Source organism: Danio aesculapii, chromosome 10 (assembly GCF_903798145.1).
Source record: "Danio aesculapii chromosome 10, fDanAes4.1, whole genome shotgun sequence".
NCBI classification, from domain to species: Eukaryota; Metazoa; Chordata; class Actinopteri; order Cypriniformes; family Danionidae; genus Danio; species Danio aesculapii.
The window spans coordinates 45,836,379-45,859,855 of NC_079444.1; the positions used below are offsets into that span (position 1 = coordinate 45,836,379).

The 23,477-nt window shown below is 38.0% G+C and overlaps 1 protein-coding gene across 1 annotated transcript in view; it reads left to right on the plus strand.

Moving 5' to 3' along the window:
- Positions 1-23,477, plus strand: part of sbno1 (strawberry notch homolog 1 (Drosophila)) — a 39,124-nt gene that overhangs the window by 5,967 nt on the left and 9,680 nt on the right. Inside the window, exons 3-21 of the mRNA XM_056466435.1 lie at positions 685-786; positions 1,405-1,732; positions 4,201-4,301; positions 5,454-5,550; positions 7,018-7,178; positions 7,468-7,601; positions 8,170-8,260; positions 8,940-9,101; positions 10,599-10,734; positions 10,824-10,929; positions 11,169-11,322; positions 12,896-13,078; positions 13,683-13,780; positions 15,193-15,338; positions 17,769-17,960; positions 18,563-18,736; positions 19,557-19,729; positions 22,883-23,014; positions 23,090-23,225. Coding sequence (XP_056322410.1) covers positions 685-786; positions 1,405-1,732; positions 4,201-4,301; positions 5,454-5,550; positions 7,018-7,178; positions 7,468-7,601; positions 8,170-8,260; positions 8,940-9,101; positions 10,599-10,734; positions 10,824-10,929; positions 11,169-11,322; positions 12,896-13,078; positions 13,683-13,780; positions 15,193-15,338; positions 17,769-17,960; positions 18,563-18,736; positions 19,557-19,729; positions 22,883-23,014; positions 23,090-23,225 — 2,806 coding nt within the window. The remainder of the gene's footprint in view (positions 1-684; positions 787-1,404; positions 1,733-4,200; positions 4,302-5,453; positions 5,551-7,017; positions 7,179-7,467; positions 7,602-8,169; positions 8,261-8,939; positions 9,102-10,598; positions 10,735-10,823; positions 10,930-11,168; positions 11,323-12,895; positions 13,079-13,682; positions 13,781-15,192; positions 15,339-17,768; positions 17,961-18,562; positions 18,737-19,556; positions 19,730-22,882; positions 23,015-23,089; positions 23,226-23,477) is intronic.

The following is a 23,477-nucleotide window of genomic DNA, read 5'->3' on the forward strand; positions in this document are numbered from 1 at the left end:
TTAGCTCATGAAATAAAAAAATAATTTCTTTACTTTTAGATTTACGATGCTAATAGAATTAGAACCAGTTGTTTTATGAACAAAACATTATTTTATAAACTCTATCGTACAGGAATTGTATGAACATTTGCACATTGATCAATATTGATACTGAAATTCATTTAGAAGCTGGTCAAATATATATTTACACACATTTATACACGTAAAGAAACGCTCAATGTGAGCATCTAAAGCTCTGCGCTGTGCTGCGAGAGCCAGTTAAATATTGAGTGATGAAATTGAGAATATTTGTGACTTGTGCACTCATTGCTGCCAATGTGGCATTACAGCGACTCTCTCCTCACCGCTGTCTCCACTGGCTTACATGGTTTGGGACTTGTGGAGCTGCGCATGATGGATTTGCTCTTCAGTGTTTACACTCTCAGCAGGGAATATTAAACCACACTGAACTGAACTCCAGCTCTGAACTCACACTGTTTCAGTTCACTATCATCTTCTATGTGAAGCTGCTTTGACACAGTCTACACTGTAAAAGCACCACAGAAATAAAAATGAATTGAGTTAAATTACGTAATAACACAGCAATACTGTGCACATTATATTCAGCAGAATGATGATGTTATCAGGAAAACAGTATGAACTGAAAGATCTCTCATCATGGCAGATTCATTTGTTTTCTTCCAGTCGCTCTCATTAAATGCACTTGACATCGGTCTCAGTAATGAAGCTTCAGGAGTCATCAGGATTGATCCTCCAGTTCCTCCAACACCTACAGTCACAATCAGGGTGAGTCTTGCACATTGTGTGTGTGTGTGTGTGTGTGTGTGTGTGTGTGTGTGTGTGTGTGTGTGTGTGTGTAGTTGACTAACTGGTCAAACTGGTCCAGATTGTGGCTCATCATGGCCTAAAACTGCCCTCTTAGACAAAACAGACCAACTAGAGTTCAGAATGAATAAGCAAAGACCCTGCACATCTGGAAGAATGGGCGAAGACCCTCACACACACATTTATATCTGTCAGATCATCAGAGAGAAAACTCCAGCACTGAAGCGCAGATCCTGAAGACGCTTCCCTCACTGCAGCTGTTTACATCATGCAGTTTTTCTCCTGAGCTAATAAGATTATCCCTCTCACTCATGTACATGTGTTTATATGCACATTTTTATTTTGCCATTTTCATTTAAGCCTTTTTTTTTATGTAATATTTTCTAAAGTACGCAAAAACGTGGGTGGATGGGTTCATAGATAATGCAGAATATGCATATTATATATGGTGTGTTGGGTAAACGCCTGTGTAAAATAACGGATTAAACTTTTATTGTAAGACTGAAGTGCATAACCTGTGTGTGTGTGTGTGTGTGTGTGTGTGTGTGTGTGTGCGTGTGTGTGTGTGTGCGTGCGCAGGAGAAGCCTCAGCCCTCCACCACCACCTTTGTGTTGAATCAGCTGAATCAGTTGCCTTCGCTGGGAACCATCGTGGTCTCCAAACCCTCGACGGGCAGCAGCACCAGACAGACCATCACCGTCACCAAGGTGCTGCACAGCGCCTCTCCAGCACAGCGCAGCTCCGCTTCTCCCAGCGTCTGCACTGCGGCTCCTGCAAACAGTGAGCAGATCCGGCTGAAGGACCTGCTGAGGAGCGGCAACCTGAAGAGCAGCAGTCTGGGGGAGCTGATGAAGCTGAAACCCCCAGCAGACATCGCACCACCCGTCGCCACCGCCACTGGCACCAGTGAGTGATACACGCACACACACACACACACACACACACACACACACACACACACACAAGCTTTAGCAGGAGTGGGTCTGGTTCCTCTAGGACACTGGTTAACAACCTTTTTTAGCGTGTGGCTCACTAAAGGCCAGGACACACCGAGCCGTCAGGTTAATGTCGGGTCACGTTAGCTCTATTCAGCATGTAGAAGCGGTGTTGGCTGAAGAGTGTAACAGACTCTGCTAATCCACTGTCAGTTTTACTGCTCCCACTGAATTAAGAGGAGGAAGAAGAGCCGAGCGCTCACTCTTTGACATGGCGGGGGGGAAAAGAATTTAATGCAGTGCTGCTTGTCCGGTCTACGTAAAAATAAATAAATAAATAAATAAAAACACATTACTAATGCTCAGCTTCTTAGACTTTACACACCTGAAACTTGCCTACAGCACTTGCTCACTGCTGCTCTTATAGTTGTGTAAACTGCTTCCTTGTCCTCATTTGTTAGTCGCTCTGGATAAAAGCATCTGCTAAATGTAAATGTCTTTATATTATATATCTATCAGGCAGTGAAGATCACTGATTTTTAAAGAAATCAGACCTTAAACATGGCACTTTTAGAACAAAGACACTTCACTAGAAGCGCTCGGGCTGGCTGAGTGTTAAAGGTCTGTGTCCTTATAGCCCGTTATTAAGAGGTGCTGACATAATTATTTTCTGTATAATTGGTTGAAATTGTTGAGTTAAGATGTAAAACAGTAAAGGGGAATTTGAGCTTTTCCTCCCTTTATTTTTTTTAAGCACTTTAATTGAAGATTGAATAATGCATGTTATTATATGAATGCCCTCATTTTATTTCATTAATGAGAGCACATGCACTGAGAGCACGTCTACTGTCATGTGTTCACTTCAATGTCACATGACACAACGTATAAAAGGTTTTAAATTGTACTGATGTCATTTGATTTGACAGGTTGGCTGCTCATTATATGCAGATGTAATGCATACGTGCATAAAATATAATGCTATATATATATTTAACTGTGCCTCCTTTAGTTTTTGTTGAATACCCCATCTGTGCAGCTTTTAGCACTGTGCAGATTTCAGGTTCTGCCTCAGAATGAGTACCTCACTCACAGAATTAAAGGGACAGTTCCCTCAGAAGTGTATATAGATATACTGTATTGTTAAATAGTGTCATGTTGGGGCCGTGTACACAGGTCGCTGTTTCAGGGGTGTGTTGCTTCACATGAAAATTAGTTTAGATTTCCAGAAATATGAACAGTATCCCGAGTCGTGGCTGGGCGCCGCGGGCAGCCGCTGACCTGAGGCGCCATTGTGTACCCTGATAGAAACCTATGTTTACAATTCCAAAATGCATGGCGCTGCGCTTCGCCGAGCGGCGCTTCTGATGTGCAACCTGCAGGCAAGTTCCTTATTTTATTTCCAATGGATGGACGTGTGCGTGAGGCAACGTGCTCGCACTTTCAGCTGCACCTAGTTAGCATCACAGGGAGCTTTTGTGACCGCAGGATATGCAAACGGCTGAAGTTTAAGGTAGACGCAATGAAAACAAGTACACATGTTTGCAAACCCACCTAAAGTTACAAACAATAACTCTGATTAGAGCGATCATGTGCTGAGTGTTTATCTTGTGTTGAGCCCAATGAGCCTTGCATCTAAAAATAGAGCAAGGGTGTTCCTTTAGTTTGCTTTAACTCGCATGCTGAAAATAAAAAATTCCTCAAAGTATAGGGGGGGCGCTCTTGTATGGTCGTTAAAGTAAACCGAATGTGGTCATGTTTGGTACTGCGGCCAAATTAAATCTCACTGAAAGCTCATTTTTGGAGAGCTCAACTTTTAAATTCAGAATGTAATACCTTGAGATATTTACCCTTAATTTTCTGCCAATTTAAGACTATATATACGTATATACGTTTTGGAATATACATGTTTTATGTAATGTAAAATATACATTTATTTAATTATGTTTATAAACATAAAGGCACATAACCTTTGGTTTTGGTAAACTTTCTGAATCTTTACTTCAGCTTCAGTCTATCATCTGTCCTCTTTAGAATGAGACTTAGGAGGTTAAATCTGTGCACCAAAGTGTTGAATATTGATAATCATTTTCTTCAAACATGTGATTGTCATGCCAGCCCACATAAGCAGATCCAGCAAACATGTTTTTCACAGCTGCTCCTGTACAGACGTGTGTTGCTGTAATGTGAAAGCATGGCTGTTCTCATCTGTGATTTTAAAGCTTGTGTTTAGGATGCTGCTGTTGTCTTTAACGCCGCTGCTCTTCTTTTCAGAGATTATTCTGGTCTCCACTAAGATGATGAGCAGATCAGGTATGGGTAGGGTTTTATTATTACCTGCAGGTTCTTCTCACAGGTGGTGTGGTGGACCAACTCATTTCACACAAGCTGCTTTCATTCATATCTCTGACGGTCTTCATCTGGTGCTTTTGTTTTTTACAGCGGAAGTAAACAACGGCTTGAAGAAAGAAGTGTCCAGCAAAGATGTAGCAAGAATCTGGGTCAACGATGACATGAAAATGCGCAGCTTCTCACCTGTAAATGTACGTCAGGTCATTCTGCTTTGTTTGTTTGTTTGTTTACAGCATGAGGTCATGCACTAGGTTGGTACAGGTTCTGAAAATCATTGAAAACGTTTGTACTTTATTAACTGTTTACAAGGTTGTGAAAGTGCTAATAATGTGCTTGGAAATGTAATTGTGTTTACTTTCGTAATAGTTTCTCATACTAAAATAGTAATAATAATTAACAGTTTAAAGTCAAATTAAATAAAGCACTTTGCTTTTATGCATGTGCATGTAGCGCGATCTACCTGTGTGTGTTTAATTATTAAAATAAATATAAATTAGAAAGATAACAAATTTAAGATGCATGTAAATTAAGAGAGTAAATGATGGCAAGTTTTAGTATTTGGCTTTGGACAAACATTCCAGAAATACACATAAACATACACAGAATAAAATGATAATCAGCATCTGATATAATCTAGAGAATTTGGATATGTAAATATGTAAATTGGGGGAAAAGTTTAATGAAAAATGCTTTAAAGTGAAAAGTTGTCTGAACCCTGTGTATTAATTAATGATAATTAACATATTTACTAACATAAATTGCAAACATTACATTTATTACAGTGTTTATTCTTAATTATTTTGTTAGTTTATGAAAATTAAGTTCATGTTAGTTCACAATGCATTATCTAATGTTAACAAGCGTTAATTTAATGTAAATAATGCATTAGTAAATGTCAGATGATGATTATTAAATGCTGAATGAGTATTTATTATTATTAGTTTGTGTTGGTAAATGCGTTAATGTTAACTAATAAAACTGTAGATTGCGAACGCTTTCTGTTCAATCTTTAAAATTAAAAGAAAATAGGAAAAATGACAGACTTATTCTGAAACATCAACAAACACACACACGTGTGTAATTATTAAATATTTAAAATTAATATTAATTAATTAATAAAAATAGATAAACCCATACAAGATAATAGAGATAAATTAATATAAAGAGTACAGGAAAAAAAGATCTCCATTACATCTGACAGATTTCAAATGTTTTGATTTTTAATTAAGGTCATTAGTAGTTCTGCTGGAAAACAAGTCATCTGAACATCATAACTGATATTTAAAGCAATCTGACAGCTAAAGCATCCGAAAATATGCTGTTTTATTTTGCTTTTATTGTAGAAATTACCAGGAATGAAGGAGGAAGAGGAGCCAGAAGAGGAGGAAGAGGAGGAGCTCGGCCATGCGGAGACATACGCCGAATACATGCCAATGAAGCGTATGTACAATATATGTGCTTAATAATTGAAGATTCAATTCCTCCGCTTGTTTGCAGAGCTGCACTACAGACTTTTCTGAAGTTATGAAGAATATTAAGATCATCTCTGACCAGAAAAGCATGCCATCAATGAGCTAGTTTTGTGCACAGATTTGAGATTTTATGCATGACCTTCTGCAGTTTGAGTGTGAAATCCGTGAGTTCTGGATGTGGAAAGTGTTTAATGTTCTTATAATATTCAGTATTCAGATGACTGATGATGCATATTATATGCAGGCACACAGATGAGTCTTAATGCATTAAACATATTAAGCAGTAATGGTTTTCTGTGGTAAACGCTGTACATTGTGGCTGCACAATATATAAATAAACCAATATGTTATGTGGAATGATTTAAATATCCCACAGTGAATGCATTGAATGCACTGCAGATTTGAGTGAATTTCAGTATCTGCACCTGATTTTATAATCTGATTATGCATCAAGTTAAAACATTAGTACTAGGGGCACATATGTTTAAAAAGGTGGTGAAATTAAGAAACTTTAATAACACTGTAAAGTGAGTTTTATTATTAAAAATGTATAATACTATTTGGGTAACATTTTACTCAAATGGGTGTTCATAAGATAATAATTAACTGTTAATATTAATATAAGATTAATAATTTTGACATCAGGAATGAGCTTTATGCATGCTTATAACTGCTATTAAGTGTCATTTGTTTAATTGTCATTTTAAATGCAAAGAAGACATCGTGTATGACAACTGGACATAAACAAATGCATCACAACCTGTTTTTATCTGTCATGCCAACTTGACATTACCAAGACAGCATAACTTGTGATAAAGTGATTGTCATGAATATTTTTCTGATCATGTTTTCAGTGGAACAACATTTAAAAGTCTCATTAAAAGTGTTGTTACTACGTCAAATCATTTTCTAAGAGCGTCATTCTGTTTAATGATATTTTATTGACTAATTCAGCTGGTACCACTGTTGCTGAGGTAAAACAGGTGTTAATGATGCTGTTCTGAAACATGACGTATTTTGGGCTTTGACAATATTGTTCATAACAGATTTATGACCTGTTTTGTTAACCTCAAGACAACCACAAAAACAGGTTGTGATATTTGTTTGTCAAGTCATAGCAAACAATGTCAACTTTGCAGTTGTTATAAGCATGCATAGAACCTCATTCACATTCATGACCTCACATAAAGGTTTCGTGAACACCCCTTCACCTTCCGTATTTCTAATATACTGCTATTAAACGCTCATGTGTTTTAATGTTATTAAAATAAGATTAAAATCACTCATTTTATGTGTTTATGTTGACTGCTGCAGTGTAAAAATGATTTTAATTGTTGCAAATCAAAACTATTTTTACAAATGAGTGAATAAAACATGAATACTTTAGTTTTATTTGTGTTACCATGATCGGGATAACCCTGCTCTGCTGTTTCAGTGCGTATTGGTCTGCGGCACCCTGACCCCGTGGTGGAAACCAGTTCTCTGTCCAGCGTGAACCCTCCAGATGTTTGGTACAGACTCTCCATCCCAGAGGAGACCATCGACCGGGGCTGGCTGTCTGCGCTGCAGCTGGAGGCCGTCACCTACGCTGCACAGGTGCTGCTTTGTCCTTCACTGCATTCACACACACCTGATCTGACTCGCACACTCTGCCCTGTTTGTCTTCACTCTGGTAACCGGTGTATGTGTCGGTCAGAGGCTGGTACAGGAAAACCCCTCTGCGATATTTTGACTGGTTCAGGCACTGGGAGTCAATGCTACATACTGCATCTTTAATCCAGCTCTAAACAGGGCCAGGAGTGGATTACTGCGTTTGCTTCATGCATGCAGCTCAAATGCCAAGCCCTCACAATATTTGAGCTCTCGGTTTTGAATGTTTCCTCAGCAACACGAGACGTTTCTGCCGAATGGAGACCGAGCGGCGTATCTGATTGGGGACGGCGCTGGAGTGGGAAAGGGCAGAACCATTGCTGGAATCATATATGAGAATTACCTTCTGGGCAGGAAAAGATCTCTCTGGTAAACACCGCTTCTGTGTGTGGACGGGTCAAGTCTGAATTATTCAGCCGCCTGTAAAATAATTAAGTTAGAATATTTCCTGAATGTTTTACTGTGACTGCATTTCTTTATATTACACATTTCTCAGCATTATAGTTTTAATAACTCATTTCTCATCACTGTTGATTCAGCTTCGGCATGATGGCAGCTCATAATTAGTTTATTTTTGAGATACTAGTATTCAGCTTAAAGAGACATTTAAAGGCTTAACTAGGTTAATCAACAGTCATTGTGTAGCAGAGGTTTGTTCTGTAGCCGATATGAAGAAATCTTAATTTTCTTTATAACTGAGATAATAAAATTGAGCTTTAAAATGAAAATCTGCTTTTATTCCATCCAAACTCAAACAAATAAGACTAGATCCAGAAGGAAAAATAGGAAATACTGTAAAAACTTCCTTGCTCCCAACACTTGGGAGATATTTTAGAAAGAAGGAAACATTTGCAGGAGGGCTAATAATAGTGCCTTGAATTATAATTGTGTTATTATTATCATTATTTCTATATCTCTCCATCACTTCTCTGTCTAGGTTTAGTGTCTCCAATGACTTGAAATATGATGCAGAAAGAGACTTGAGGGACATCGGAGCGAAAAACATTCAGGTTCATTCACTAAACAAGGTACGTATAGTGCAGAGTTGGGTTTAATTACTTTGAGGAATTAGTTTCTGTAATTAGATTACTGTGCCAATATTGTAATGGATTACTTTATTGTAATGTAATCAGTTACTTGTAATGTATTTGCCCCAAACTCTGTTACTGAGTTCAACAGTTCTGGATGAATGCTCTTTTTGCAGAGGAGCAGAGTAACAACATACAGAAATACTCTGCAGTTTTTTAACCATATAAAGGTTATGTTGAACATGCTTGAGAAACAAGGAATGAGGGAGAAATTAATAACCGTAAATGTATGAAATATGCTTGTTTTTTGTCTATATATAATTTTAGTGTTTTTTTTTTGGTTGATGAAGCTAAAAGGTGCTGCTTGGCTTAAATGTAGACGTTTTTACTTTCCATTATATAAGCATTTAGTTTTATAGGGATTTTATTTTCTAATTTTAAATCTAATGTTTCTTTTAGTCGTGTGTGTGTGTGTGTGTGTGTGCGTGTGTGTGTGTGTGTGTGTGTGTATAAAGCACTTTGAATCATTATTTGAATTAATGAATTAAATCTATTAAATTTAAGTTATTTAAAGTTATTTTCAATGTAGTTTAGGTAATTTGCCAAACACTTCTCCTATAGCTCACGTATATAATGTTTGAGTAGAGTAATTGAATATATTCATGTATTTCTGTCTCAGTTTAAATACGGGAAGATCTCCTCCAAACACAACGGCAGTGTGAAGAAAGGCGTGATCTTCGCCACATACTCATCTCTGATTGGAGAGAGTCAGTCTGGAGGAAAATACAAGACCAGGTTTAAGCAGCTCCTGCACTGGTGTGGAGACGACTTCGACGGCGTCGTATCCTTTTACATCACTATAATACGGGTGTGTTAATACGGGTGTGTTCACTTATAGAAAGGTCAGTAGACAGGTGATTGATTGAATTGAACCTTGATAATTTTAGGGCTACGTTTAGTGTTGACTGGGTTATTGTCATTTATCAACTCATTCAATTTATCAATTTTTTTTTTTGTCAACTTGTTTATTGTTGACTCGTTTATTTTTGACTTTATTGACGACTTGTTTATCGTTGTTAACTGGATTATTGTAATTTATTGTTGTTTGTCGACTTCATTGTCAACTTGTTTATTGTTGTTTATTGTCGACTTGTTTCATCCTGTCATTTTGTGTATCGTCAACTCGTTTATTGTTGACTACTTTTGTCAACACGTTTATTAACTTTTATTGTTGTCTTGTTTATCGTTGACTTGTGTATCATTAACTTGTTTGTTGACTCATTTTTCATCAGTTATTGTCCATTCGTTTATTGTTGACTCTTTTATCAACGTTTATTGGCAACTTGTTTATTGTCAATTAGTTTGTCGACTCCATTATTGTCGTCTTTTATTGTAGTTTATCGTTGACTTGTTTATTGTCAATTAGTTTGCCTCATTTTATTGTTGATTTATTTATTGACTCGTTTATTGTTGACTTTAATTGTGTTTTTAGCGTGTTTGACTCCTTGATTGTTAACTTATTTTATTGTAGTTTATTGTCGACTAGTTTTATTGTCAATTAGTTTGTTGATTCGTTTTATCGTCACTTTATTATAGTTTATTGTTGGCTCGTTTTATCGTTGACTTGTTTGTTGATTTTATTTTATCAACTTGTTTATTGTCGACTTTCTTGTATTTTTATTGTCGACTCATTTTATCATTTGTCATTCAGTTTAACTCGTTTATAGTTGAGTTTGTAGTTTATCATTGACTCGTTTTATCTTCGACTCGTTTTTGTCAATTAGTTTGTTGGCTCGTTTTATTGTTGACTTGTTTATCATCGACTTGTCCACTTTTTTATTGTAGTTTTTTTGTCAACTCTTTATCGTAGACTTGTTTTATCGTCATTTAGTTTGACTCGTTTATTGTCGACTTTTTTTTGTAGTTTATCATTGACTCGTATCTTCGACGCGTTAATTGTCGACTTGATTTATCGTTGACTTTATTGTCAACTCGTTTTGACGTCGACTTGATTTATTGTCGACTTGTTTGTTGTCAGTTAGTTTGTCGACGTGTTTTATCGATGTCACTATTATAGTTTAAAGTTTAACAATAAGTCAAACAACAAGTAAAGTCTCTGCGAGCGAGTTTTGACCAACTGTGTTTGTCACACATGAGTGTAAAGCAGAGGTAGGCTAAGTTTAAGAAACCGTCTGGTGCACATGGAGAGAAGAGTGTTTTGTTCAGGCCGTTTTACTACTGCTAGACTAGAAGATCAGTGAGTTTCATTGCATTTGGACAGAAGCGCAGAGAGAGTTTCACTATAATAATGACTGATTCCCTTGACGGAGCGCATCAGATTGTGTTTGACGAGTGTCACAAAGCCAAAAACGTTTGTCCGATCGGATCCTCCAAACCCACCAAGACCGGATTAGCAGTGTTAGAGCTGCAGAACAAGCTGCCGAAGGCACGGGTCGTGTACGCTAGCGCTACAGGTTTGTGTTAACACATCAGTGTCCTGGATCAGATCTCAGCATGTGTTCATTCTGTTTAATTCTGTGTGTGTGTGTGTGTGTGTGTGCAGGAGCGTCTGAACCTCGCAATATGGCCTACATGAATCGCCTGGGCATCTGGGGGGAGGGAACTCCATTCAGGGAGTTTACAAACTTCATCCAAGCTGTGGAGAGACGGTGAGTGAGTGTGTTTATGAATGTAAGTGTGTGTGTGTGTGTGTGTGTGTGTGTGTGTGTGTGTGTGTGAGAGAGAGATTGTGTGTGTGAGAGATAGTGAATGTGTGTTTGAGTGTGAGTGTTTGAGTAAATGCATGTTTGAGTGTGTATGTATGTCTGAGTGCGCGTGTGTGTGTGACCTTGTTCTTCAGTATTAGCATCTTCGCTCTGAATGCATCTGATTGGGTGTGTTTGTTCAGAGGTGTGGGCGCCATGGAGATTGTTGCCATGGATATGAAGCTGAGAGGGATGTACATCGCTCGGCAGCTGAGCTTCACAGGCGTGACGTTCAAGATCGAGGAAGTTCCTCTGACGCTGGACTACATCAAGATGTACAACAAAGCAGTGCGACTGGTGCGTAACACGGCAGAAAACACACTCTTCTGCTGCTTTTACAGTTCTGGAGATGTTTGCAGGCACTCACAGCACATGCACACAGCACACTCCGCTGATTAAACAGGGTCTTAGGACAAATCTAAGTGTGGGTGATTGCAGGATTTCAAGTGCATTTTCCGTCTCCATTTCAAACAGTTTCATTATATAATGAGGTTAATCTTGATGAAACTAACTCAGGTTGTCTAATGATGATGTTAGTTTGTGTGTTTAGGGACATTTTGTCTTTAAAAAAGTAAAGGGCTCTCCTATACTTATATCTGACTCTATTCACCCCCTGAATTATAGATTCAGCATTAAATATCATTATTTAATCTGTGCAGTTCCTTTAACAGCCACAAGGGGAGACGTAAAGTGTCGACAGACTTGAAATGAAAATAAAATTCTGTATTTCTGTTGTGATTACTGAAAAATCATCTGTTTATGGTCATTTTTGCTATAATTTTTATATTACCATCTAATTGCAGTTATCTAATCCACGATTTCTGCAGTTCCTTTAACAACCACAAGGGGACAAATAAACCGAAATACAGAGGCGCTATTACAAACGCAAGATAATTCTGTATTAAATACATCAGTATCAGCAATTGCAAATTAAATAACTGTAATTAAACCATTATTTAATAAAATGCTCTGTGTTTCTGTCACGATTACTAAAACGTCTAATTGCGACTTATTTAATCCACGATTGCTGCAGTTCCTTTAACAACCACAAGGGGACAAATAAACCGAAATACAAAGGCGCTTTGCAAACGCAAGATTATTCTTTATTAAATACATCAGTTATACCTATTAAATGAACTTTAGCAGTTGCAAATTAAATAACTGTAATTAGACCATTATTTAATAAAATGCTCTGTTTCTGTCACGATTACTAAAACGTCTAATTGCGATTTATTTAATCCACGATTGCTGCAGTTCCTTTAACAGCCAAAAGGAGAAACATAACCGAAATACAGAGGTGCTATTACAAACGCAAGATAATCTGTAATAAATGCATCTGTTGTTGCCATTAAATAAACTACAGCTATTGCAGATCAGATAACCACTGTTAAACGGTTATTTATTAATCACAATTTATTAAATAATTGTTTAATTGGGCGGTTATTTAATAATCACGTCAGGCCTAACCAAAAATATCATTTTCTTTTTAACATTAAATTACAGTCATATTGCAGTTATCCACGTTTGCTGCAGTTCCTTTAACAGCCACAAGAGGAGATGTAAACACGAAATACAGAGGCGCTTTTACAAACACAAGATAATTCTGTAGTAAATAGATTTGTTGTAGCTAGATTAAATAACGAGGTTATTTCATCAAATGACCAAACTAACTAAAAATACCATTTACTTAGTTTTTTTTTTTCGTAATAATTAAATCACCATTATTTTATCCACGATTTCTGCAGTTCCTTTAACAGCCACAAGGGGAGATACACACTGAAATACAGAGGCGCTATTACAAACACAAGATGACGTGTTTTCTGTGGTAATTATAGCTGTTGTTAATCTGCTGTGTTTCGATCTCCTCCAGTGGGTCAGCGCGAGAGAGAAGTTCCAGCAGGCGGCTCAGCTGATGGATGCGGAGCAGCGGATGAAGAAGTCTATGTGGGGTCAGTTCTGGTCGGCACACCAGCGCTTCTTCAAGTACCTCTGCATCGCCTCTAAGGTGCGGCGCGTGGTGCAGCTCGCCCGAGAGGACGTCAAGAACGGCAAGGTCAGAACACACTCTGACTGAGCTTCTTCTGCAGTGCGGAAGTTAAAGCTCATTATTGTGATTGTTGTAGAACTTCCGGTTCGGTTTCCTGTGGGAGAAATGACCAGGAATGATGAACGCTCAAACTACTCGCTCTACAAACAAGTGTGTTCACGACTATACACAAAAGGCAGAATAATATAAGAAGAAAAGAGCAGTTTGTACACATAACGAGCTGTTTTATTGTCTAAAAATCAATGGAAGTGAACGAGAGCAGAAGACTGGAGCCAAAACGAGTCCGATGGCTGCGCCCACTCAAACGTCAAGATTAAGCTCAATAATACTACAGTCTGCTCTAAAAATAGGGCTGAACAATATATGGTTTGAGCATTGATATCGCAGTGTGTGTGTCGGTAATAATCACATTTCAAAATTAGATAATTTAGCAGAGATGAAAAGATAAAGATGCTATTAAATATTTGTAATGATCTACACAGTGATGAGCATGGTATTTTACCTTTGATTGTTTCATTTCTGTGCTTGAATACTGTTAGACTCTGCAGTAAACCAGAAGGCACTGTTTATTGTGTTGTTTATTCACTGTTGACCTTTGACCTTCCGGCAGTGTGTGGTGATTGGCCTGCAGTCGACTGGAGAAGCTCGAACCCTGGAGGCTCTGGAGGAGGGAGGAGGAGAACTCAATGACTTTGTGTCCACTGCAAAGTGAGTCAAAATTAAACATTTTAAGGTGAAAACTGCTTGAGTTTTGAGAATTGTGTCGCTCGTATGATCATCTTAATATGTAATAATTAGTGGTGGTCAGATAAATTAGTTTAAAGCTTTTAAAAGGTATTGATTTCACTCTCTGGTATATACCCTGGTCAGATGTGGACTGTTGTTCTCTTGTTTTCCCTGGTGTATTGTTCAAATTTACTCTCATTATTGTCTGGGTGAACAGATCCACTATATTAAACTGCTGTTGATATGTATTAGGGGAATTTTTGCTAGATCTGTTAACCCCTTCAGACCCGAATTATGTTCCAGAAAAATGTACAAGTGTTTTCACAGTTCTCGAGGCTCCTTTAAATAAGAACAACTTATAATAATAATTATTTCAACACCTGATAAATATATGTATGTTTTTTGTCCATTTCAGTGGACATCAGGTAAGAACAGTTGTACTTCCCGAAAATTATACCATCACACAATACAAACAACATACAGCATTGCTGATATCACAACATTAAGATGGCTCTGTTTACATATGAAATATGTCAATAAATCTGAATAAAAACATTGTAAACGTGGTATAACGTGGTTGAGTGAAGTGATGCCGTGCTGCTTTTCAGCGCAGTGGATTTTTTTTTAGAATAACAACACACCGAGCTTTAGCACTGTTGGATTGGATGACAATTGTCCACTCTCATGGACTGCAGGCATTAAACTAGATGAATGCTCAGGAACCACAGAAAACATGTGCTGTCTATTGTATTGGACTCAGGATCTGAGTTATTCCATAAAACTACTTTTTTTTTTAATTACTTTAATTTAATTACTGCTTAGTTTTTGACTTTATTTGCCAAGTTGGGTGGGAAACGCACACAAAATGACTTGCTTTCAATATAAAAAAGGTCGTTTTGATTGATTTATGCATATAAAATCCAGACACTAGGCTTTTGTGTTCTGCAACTGATGATCAACAGTAAAGAATGATGTTTGGTCTTCATGGAAAACCTGCAGTAATCAAGAATGCATGATAAATGTGATTATAATGGAAGTCAATAGGGCAAAAACAGCACCAACATCACCAAAGGAGAGCCAATGTGAACTGAGTTTGAGTTTTTGAACATTTTAAAAGTATTTTCCCAAAATATGAGTCAAAATAAGACTCATCATCAAAAATCACCCCATTTTCTGAAACACACCGAAAGATTTGGCCAAATTAAGACTCACAATCAGCCCAGAATCAAAATGACCCAACAGCACACAGAAAAAAATCCTAACTGTGCATCTAGTAAATGAGGATGTTGGTTTCCTCAGTGTAACAGAGTGTGTGTGTGTGTGTGTGTGTGTGTGTGTGTGTGTGTGTGTGTGTGTGTGTGTGTGTGTGTGTGTGTGTGTGTGTGTGTGTGTAGGGGTGTGCTGCAGTCTCTGGTGGAGAAGCATTTTCCAGCTCCAGACAGACAGAAACTCTTCAGTCTCTTAGGCATCGACCTGAGTGCCAAAAAAACACCTTCACCTGCAGAAAACAAGAGCGAGCAGAAGGGCAAGAAGAGGAAAGGTACTTCAGCTGAATATCACAATACTGCAAACCTCTAATGTGACCTGAAGTAGGAATTATTTACCCTCCTGTTAATTTTATTCTTTCATATTTTTATGATTAACTCAGATTACTCCAACACATTTCTAATCATAATAGTGTTAATAACTCATCTCTAATAACTGATTTATTTTCTCTTTGTCATGATGACAGTAAATAATATTAGACTAGATATTCTTCAAGACACTAGTATTCAGTTTAAAGTGACATTTAAAGGCTTCTCTAGGGTAATTAGGGTAAAGTTAGGGTAATTAGGCAAGTCATATTAGGCTAATAATATTGAGCTTAAAATGGCTTTAAAACAATTAAAAACTGCTTTTATTCTAGCTGAAATAAAACAAATCAGACTTTCTCCAGAAGAACAAATATTAGAGGAAATACAGTGAGAAATTCCTCAATCTGAGAAACATCATCTGGGGAATATCTGAAGAAGAAAAAACAATTCACTGGAGGGCAACAATTCAACATGTTTATCTTATGGACCAAATAAAAAGGTCTGCTGTTTCATATTGTTCTGTCATTTATATTGTTATCACTAAATACATTTTTCTTTTTTCATAATGAATTAGTGCAATATACTGCATTACAGAGATGCAGACAGCAAGATGAAGAACATGCAATTTTAAAGTACAATGTTTATATTTGACACTTTATTTAGCATCTGTTTGAGCTGATATCATTAGTTTGTAAAGTTTTATATTTTATTAATATTTATTTTATATTTCAATAATGTTTAATCCAATATTTGCACTGAAGTTCTAAATAAAATACAAATCCACAACTGGATCTCAGTATTGAGAGCAGCAGATAATAACTTGACTTCTAGTTTATCATTTGTGAAAGTGTCAGAAGGTGGATTTCTGTGCTGAATCATCTGTTGATCTGCATCCCAATCATCACTAATACTGCAGAAGACCTCCTGGAGCCCACATAGAGCCAAGATTCTCACAGAAATCAGTCAAGTTTGGTGAAGGAGAAATCATGGTTTGGGGTTATATTCAGTATGGGGGCGTGTGAGAGATCTGCAGAGTGGATGATCAACATCAACAGCCTGAGGTATCAAGACATTTGTGCTGCCCATTACATTACAAACCACAGGAGAGGGCAAATTCTCCAGCAGGATAGCGCTCCTTCTCATACTTCAGCCTCCACATCAAAGCTCCTGAAAGCAAAGAAGGTCAAGGTGCTCCAGGATTGGCCAGCCCAGTCACCAGACATTAACATTATTGAGCACGTCTGGGGTAAGATGGAGGAGGAGGCGTTGAAGATGAACACAAAGACTCTTGATGAACTCTGGGAGTCCTGCAAGAAGGCTTTCTTCACCATTCCAGATGACTTTATTAATCAGTGATTTGAGTCATGTCAGAGATGTATGGATGCAGTCCTCCAAGCTCATGATGGAGTCAGACACAATATTCATTCTGTTTCCACTGCAGCATGAGCACATATTCTATACTGGACATTATTGAAGGTTCAGTGAGCAGACTTTAGTCTAAGCAGAGTCAGACCTTACTGTCCTAATCAAATCATTAATAATCAAGACATGATCAGATTATATTGTGCTCAAATAAGCCTCATCTAGAGGCCTTTACCTTTCATATAAGACACTTCTGATACCAAATCATCAACTAGAAGTCACGTCGCCTCTCCAAGTTTGAGGAACAGCAGATAACAAGGCTTTAGTCAGGTAGTGTATGAGCACATGAATGAGGGCATTTATCAGTATAGACTTAATTTAAAAAAAATGTATTAATAACAATCTTTTAGATGTGCTCAATATATATTAAATATGTATTGATTATTACAGAAATGGTACTGTATATTGTGATATACAGTGTTCAGCTTAAATCAATGCTCCTCTATATCAACATTTTTCTGTGAATATAGACTATATATTTTGATAAATTTAAACAAATCAGTTTTATTAAACCATTATATCCATTAAAATAAGAGTTTGATCACTGAACAACTTTAGGAATAGGAAAGAGAATACATTTACATTCAAACCAGAACAAATAACAAACGAATACGTTTTATATATCTTTTACGTTTCTCTTAATGATTCCTGTTTATTAAAATGTTATATTGTGTGTAGTAATGTTTGTACTGTGATCTTCAGTATTCTTGTCTTTGGTACTGACTAATTTAATGTATCTGCACACACATATATCACTGTACAGCATCCTGCAGAGAATATGAAAGAAAACGAGAGATCTGTGAGACATTATCAGGATGCTAGAAGACTTGTATAGTGATATGGGATTTTTCTAGTTCTCTTTACACTCACGCGTTTATATTTAGCTGTGGTTTCTGCCCTGAAGGCGTGAGCAGAAATAAAGCTCATGTCTTGCTCATACTGAAACTGAAGGTTATTTTTGCTCTGGTTTGCAGGTCCAGAAAGTAAGAAGCATGTGAAGAAAGCTCGTAAATCAGGCGGCCTGTCGGGCAGCAGCTCAGACGACAGCAGCTCAGAGGACTCGGACAGAGACGCAGAAACTGACGACAGCTTTAAATCCATCAGTTCTGGGGACGAAGATGACTTTAACCCCTTCAAAGATGACTCCAGCGAGGATGAGGAGGACGGTGAGGCTTTATGAACTAACTGAAGGCCTGTTCACACCAAGCAGGATCACTATACTGATCAAGATCTAGCTGTAAAATGATTAAAGAATAACAGACTCAACTACAGTGATGAACACACAGAGGAATGATCTAGTCACTTTCAGGAGGATTTTTCAGTGTGTGTGTGTGCTTCAGTGTGCATGTGTGAGTGTGTGCTTCAGTGTGAGTGTGTGTTCAGTCTTCTGTCAGTCTATGTCACTCCTCTCACTGTTCATCTGAAACTTCACATCTATAATCCTCTTAGTCTATGCTGACATTATCTTCAGCAGCTCAAACACTCTAATGGCTAATGGACAGACGGCTGCTTCTCACTCAGGGCTGCTGTTTATGCTAATGAGATGGAGACTAGTGGGCGGGGCTTTCCCCCTCTGATGTCAATCAAAGTGTTTCATTCATCAAGTCTGATTATAACAGATAGAATTAACTCATGTTGAGCATTAGAGGCTGGAGATATTCACACACTGCTGACACACACCTGGGGTTAAACCCTGTTTAAAAGTCTGCACAATAGCTGCCCTTTTAATACCAGAGTAATGAGAGGGTGTCTGTTATTTGTCCCTCAGATCCGTGGCTCATCAGGAAAGACTCCAAAAAGAGCAAAGACAAGAGGAACAAGAAGAAGAAAAAGAGCATTGATCCAGACTCCATTCAAAGTGCCTTACTGGCCTCCGGGCTCGGGACAACCAGACCTACATTTACAGCTCCCATCAAACCCGCAAACCCCACACTTACTGTCGGTGAGTGACACACAGAGCTCAGCATACAGCAGAATCTCTCTTACTGTAGGATCTCTGCAGGATGCTGTACAGTAATATATATGTGTGCAGATACATTAGATTAGTCTTTAATACTGTCTAATCTAATCAACTGATCTAACAGACACACTGAAGATCACCGTCTAAACATTACTACACACACATTAGTATGTTTGGGGCAATATATTATCATTTATATAGTGTGTGTGTGTGTATATAAATACTGTTTCTGTATTCTATATAAATACAGGCCTGTGGCAACTTCCTCCTGTGCTGTTTCCTTAACCTGCAAGTCTTTATTTTACAAATTCTATATCCTAAAGAGCTGTATGCTTAAGCTCTGAGGAGTGTCATTCGTGTCTTTTCAGGTGCACACAGAAGACCCAGATAAACATCAGGCCCAAATAAATATGTTGCGTTTTTTACTCATTTAAGTTCATTAAACTATATAAAATCAGTGGATATTACTGGTGCATTTATTGGGTATAATGGCTAATATTTGCTGTAATTATGTGTTTTTGATCATCAATACACTCACTTTAATTGAGCGTGAGCAGCTGCAAAAATAGACCCAACGCTGAAACTATTGCGGCACTGCTGCTTCAGCTCTGCTCCCGCTCCACACTGACACGCTGCTTCTGCATGCGGTAGTCTGTTAACATGGACACTGAAAAAACAGTGTAATAGGGACTTAAGAGGGTGGATTAAGCCCATGCTCAACCGGAGACTGGTGTTTGTCTGATCAGTTTGAGCGCTAATGCCGCTGTGTGTGTGTGTGTGTGTGTGTGTGTGTGTATTTCAGCTAAAAGTGAACCGGAGGAGAGCAGCTGTGTGACGAGTCAGGACGCGGTGGAGGACGCTCAGCGGATGAAGAGAGATCTGCTGGAGAAGCTGGAGCTGCTGGCCGAGGATCTGCCTCCAAACACACTGGACCAGCTCATCGACGAGCTCGGAGGACCAGACAATGTGGCCGAGGTGTGTATGTGGAGGGTAGTGCTAGTGGTGTATCAGCTAGAAACTTTGTTTTAACGAACAGAACATGTCATATTAATAGCAATAGGGTATATGCAGAGCTAGTGTTGTTCTCATACTGATAACCTTCCGGTGAACGGTTAATGTGACTTTTTCCTGTTTTATACGCTTCCTTTTACAGCATCGATGTTCTGATGTAATTAAAATATAATCAGTTAATTAGTCTTCAGAGTTTATTTAGTTGCTCAAGTGTAAACGAGATGAAAAGCCGTTTACGCGCACGAACCCTTCAGAATCAGCAGGCTAGCGCAGAAGCTCCATTGAATATACTGGGGTCAAATAAATGCTCATGTTTTAAAGACATGAGGGGAAACTGTAATGTAAGGCAGTGCTGCTTGGACAATCTGATATCAGATATCACTCAGCCAGTGGAGATCACTGACTTTTAAAGAAATCAGACCTTAAACGCACTGATTTTGACAAATTAAAAGACCTTTAGCATACTTCCATATATATATATACTGTATTAAATCAAGAAATAATCAAAATAAAAAGTCAAATGTTTAATACTGTGAAAATGATCTTGCTGATAATGCTAAATATATAAATCTAACATTATAATGTTGTTTTAGTCTCATTTTCAATTATTGATACAAAATACAACAGTTATAAAATGTATAATGCTAATTAAGATAGACTCTTATTAAATAACCCACTGAAACGGGTACAAAGATTTCTTATAATGGTGTAACCTACACTTTGGGACTCTATATCTTCTAACGGAGGGAAGCAGTTCGTAATGTGGAAACAAATAATGAGTTGGATCGTTTACAGTCCTTTCCACCTGATTGAGGACACAGTTCTCATATAAAACTGGAGGATTAAAATATTCATCGTGCTCAACAGTTTTTCATGCTGTCTTTAAAAGATGCATCATTTTAGATTTACACTGAACAGATAGGGTTGCCAAACCACACTGTGATACCATACCTGACAATGCTTTAAGACCTGCTTTATAAAACAACATCGAGTTTCTTGTTAACTCCAACAAGACGCAAAAAATACAATCTCTGGTGTGAACGAGAACAGACCCACTCAATGTGTGTTTTCCATGTGAAAGAACTGTCGAAGTAAATGCCCAAGTACTTATAGGTTTCTGACTGAGTAATAGGATGGTCATGTACAACCGCTTGACGATGGTCACCTATACACTGTGGGTCAAATACCATCTCTTCTGTTTTCTTAGTATTTATTTTTAGCTTATTTCTATCACACCACTCAACGAACGGACTCATTTCTGACTGATAGATAACACCAATATCATCATTCTCATACAGTAAACTTAGTATGGCTGTGTCATGGCAATATTTAAAAATGCAATTCTGTGAATGCTTACTTGAACATTCATTTGTAAAAAGAGTAAAAGGAATATGTGAGCTGACACAGCCTTGTGGGACCCCAGTACTACTGCTCTCTTCATCTGAACAGATATTTTTAACCTTTACAACCTGAGTTCTGTTTGTTAAAAATGAGAGATATCATTTGCATATGCATGGGTTTGTGTTCAGCTGTTCCATCTTCCCAATTAACAAATGTGGTTGGATCGTATTAAAAGCGTAACTAAACTCAAGGAAAAGCAGTCGAGCATAAGCTTTAGGGTTATCGAAGTGCTTCAGAATCAAAATACTATTAACTGCAACTTCAGTACCCCTTCAGTACCTGTAGAGGATCTTAATTACTAGCAACCTCTGATTTTAACATGGACACCACATTTCTCAAAACATTTCATAATAACAGATGTTACTGCCACCGGTCTAAATTCATTATACTCAGAGGGCCTCGCCAACTTAGGAACAGGTACAATTAGGGATTTTTTCCATAAACTAGGAACAACACCCATGTCTAAGGATTTTTGAAATCTGGGAACCCAAACTGGAGTCAGTTCATCAGCACAGCATTTAACCGTACATGGCAAAATTCCATCTGGACCTGCAGATTTATTTGAGCCAACATGTATCTGCTTAGGATCAATCAGTAGCCTATCATAAGTGACACCTCTAGAGGACATTACCTCAGAACTGTTTCCTGGGGTGTATTCACAATTCTCCAATCTTAAGAAGAAGTCATTTAACTCATTCACTTCCTGTGAGTCACCAAAAATAGCAAAAGAGGGTGTAAAAGACTGCATATCGGACATAGATTTCATAGAGTCCCACAGTTGTTTGGAATTAGACATGTGTAGCCTATTCTCCAAGCATTGTTTATGTTTTATCCTAGCATCTCTTAATAATCCATTCAACTCCTTCTGAATAACTCTTAATCCTTGATGGATATGATTACGAAAGGCCAACTTCTTCCTCTTAATACAGTCTTTGTCCTTTGTAATGTATGGTTTATTGTTGGAATAGATGACGATTTCCTTTCTTGGTATCACATTCTCAGTGCAGAAATTAATATAATCTGTTATTACCGTGGCAGTTTCACCAATATCCTCGCTATTATCAAACACAGATGTGAACACAGCGATTCGACAGATTAATAAACATATGCAGATCAGCATCATTTATAGATTATGTTGCGTGGGTGTTGAGATCCTGATCTTTAAATGATTAATGCTGCAGCTTACACTGAATGCATTAATGCAGGAGAAACAAGCAGTGACAGAAAACACCTTTAATAACCTGAGAAACCCACCACATCCCCAATAACCCACCACAACTTCCTCCATCATCATTAGATTTTACAGGAAAGCCGAAATGCTTTCATACATGTGATCTGAATGATGTAAGAGGCGATCTCTCTGGCATCGCTGCACATTTACGATTAATCTACCAGTTTAAAAGTATTAAGTATTCTGAACCATAGGGTTGTAATGGGTACAAATCCCAGATCAACCGTGATCTGATACAGCCCTAATCTGAACAATAAACTCTTCTCCCTGTGCTTCTGTGTTATTTGATTGTTTGTAACTTAGAAATGAGACTGGCTGAAAAATGAAGACTGAAGACTGACTCTCTCAATCAAATCGAGCGATTAATAACCATGAAAATCACCATTTATAACTAGTTGTGTGGATGATTCCAGTGTTTGAATGATTGTCTAGCTTTACACTGAATGCATTAATGCAGTTTTCATGGTGTGTGTGTGTGTGTGCAGATGACTGGTCGTAAAGGCCGGGTGGTCAGCAATGATGACGGCAGCATCTCCTATGAGTCTCGCTCAGAGCTGGACGTCCCTGTGGAGATCCTGAACCTGACGGAGAAGCAGAGGTTCATGGATGGAGATAAGGTGAGCTGATCTCCTGTCCCTCATCCGCTCAGTGCTGTGATTATCCGAGTCTGATGTTCTACGTTTCTGCTGCAGAACATCGCCATCATCTCTGAAGCCGCCAGCTCTGGGATCTCTCTGCAGGCCGACCGCAGGGTGAAGAACCAGCGGCGGAGGGTCCACATGACGCTGGAGCTGCCCTGGAGTGCAGACCGAGCCATTCAGCAGTTCGGTCAGATTATTAGTATTATTATATTTGGAAGAAAATTGTGTGCGCGTGTGTGTGTTTTAAATGCACAGTCAGCTGGTTTGTTTATCAATGTATTCAGTTTAGCGTGCACAATTTTAATGTGTTTGGACTGCACAGTTTATAATCACTGCAATAGACATTCATCACATTAAGTGTATTATTAGTGTAGAGCTGTGTGTGTGTGTGTGTGTGTGTGTGTGTGTGTGTGTGTGTGTGTGTGTGTGTGTGTGTGTG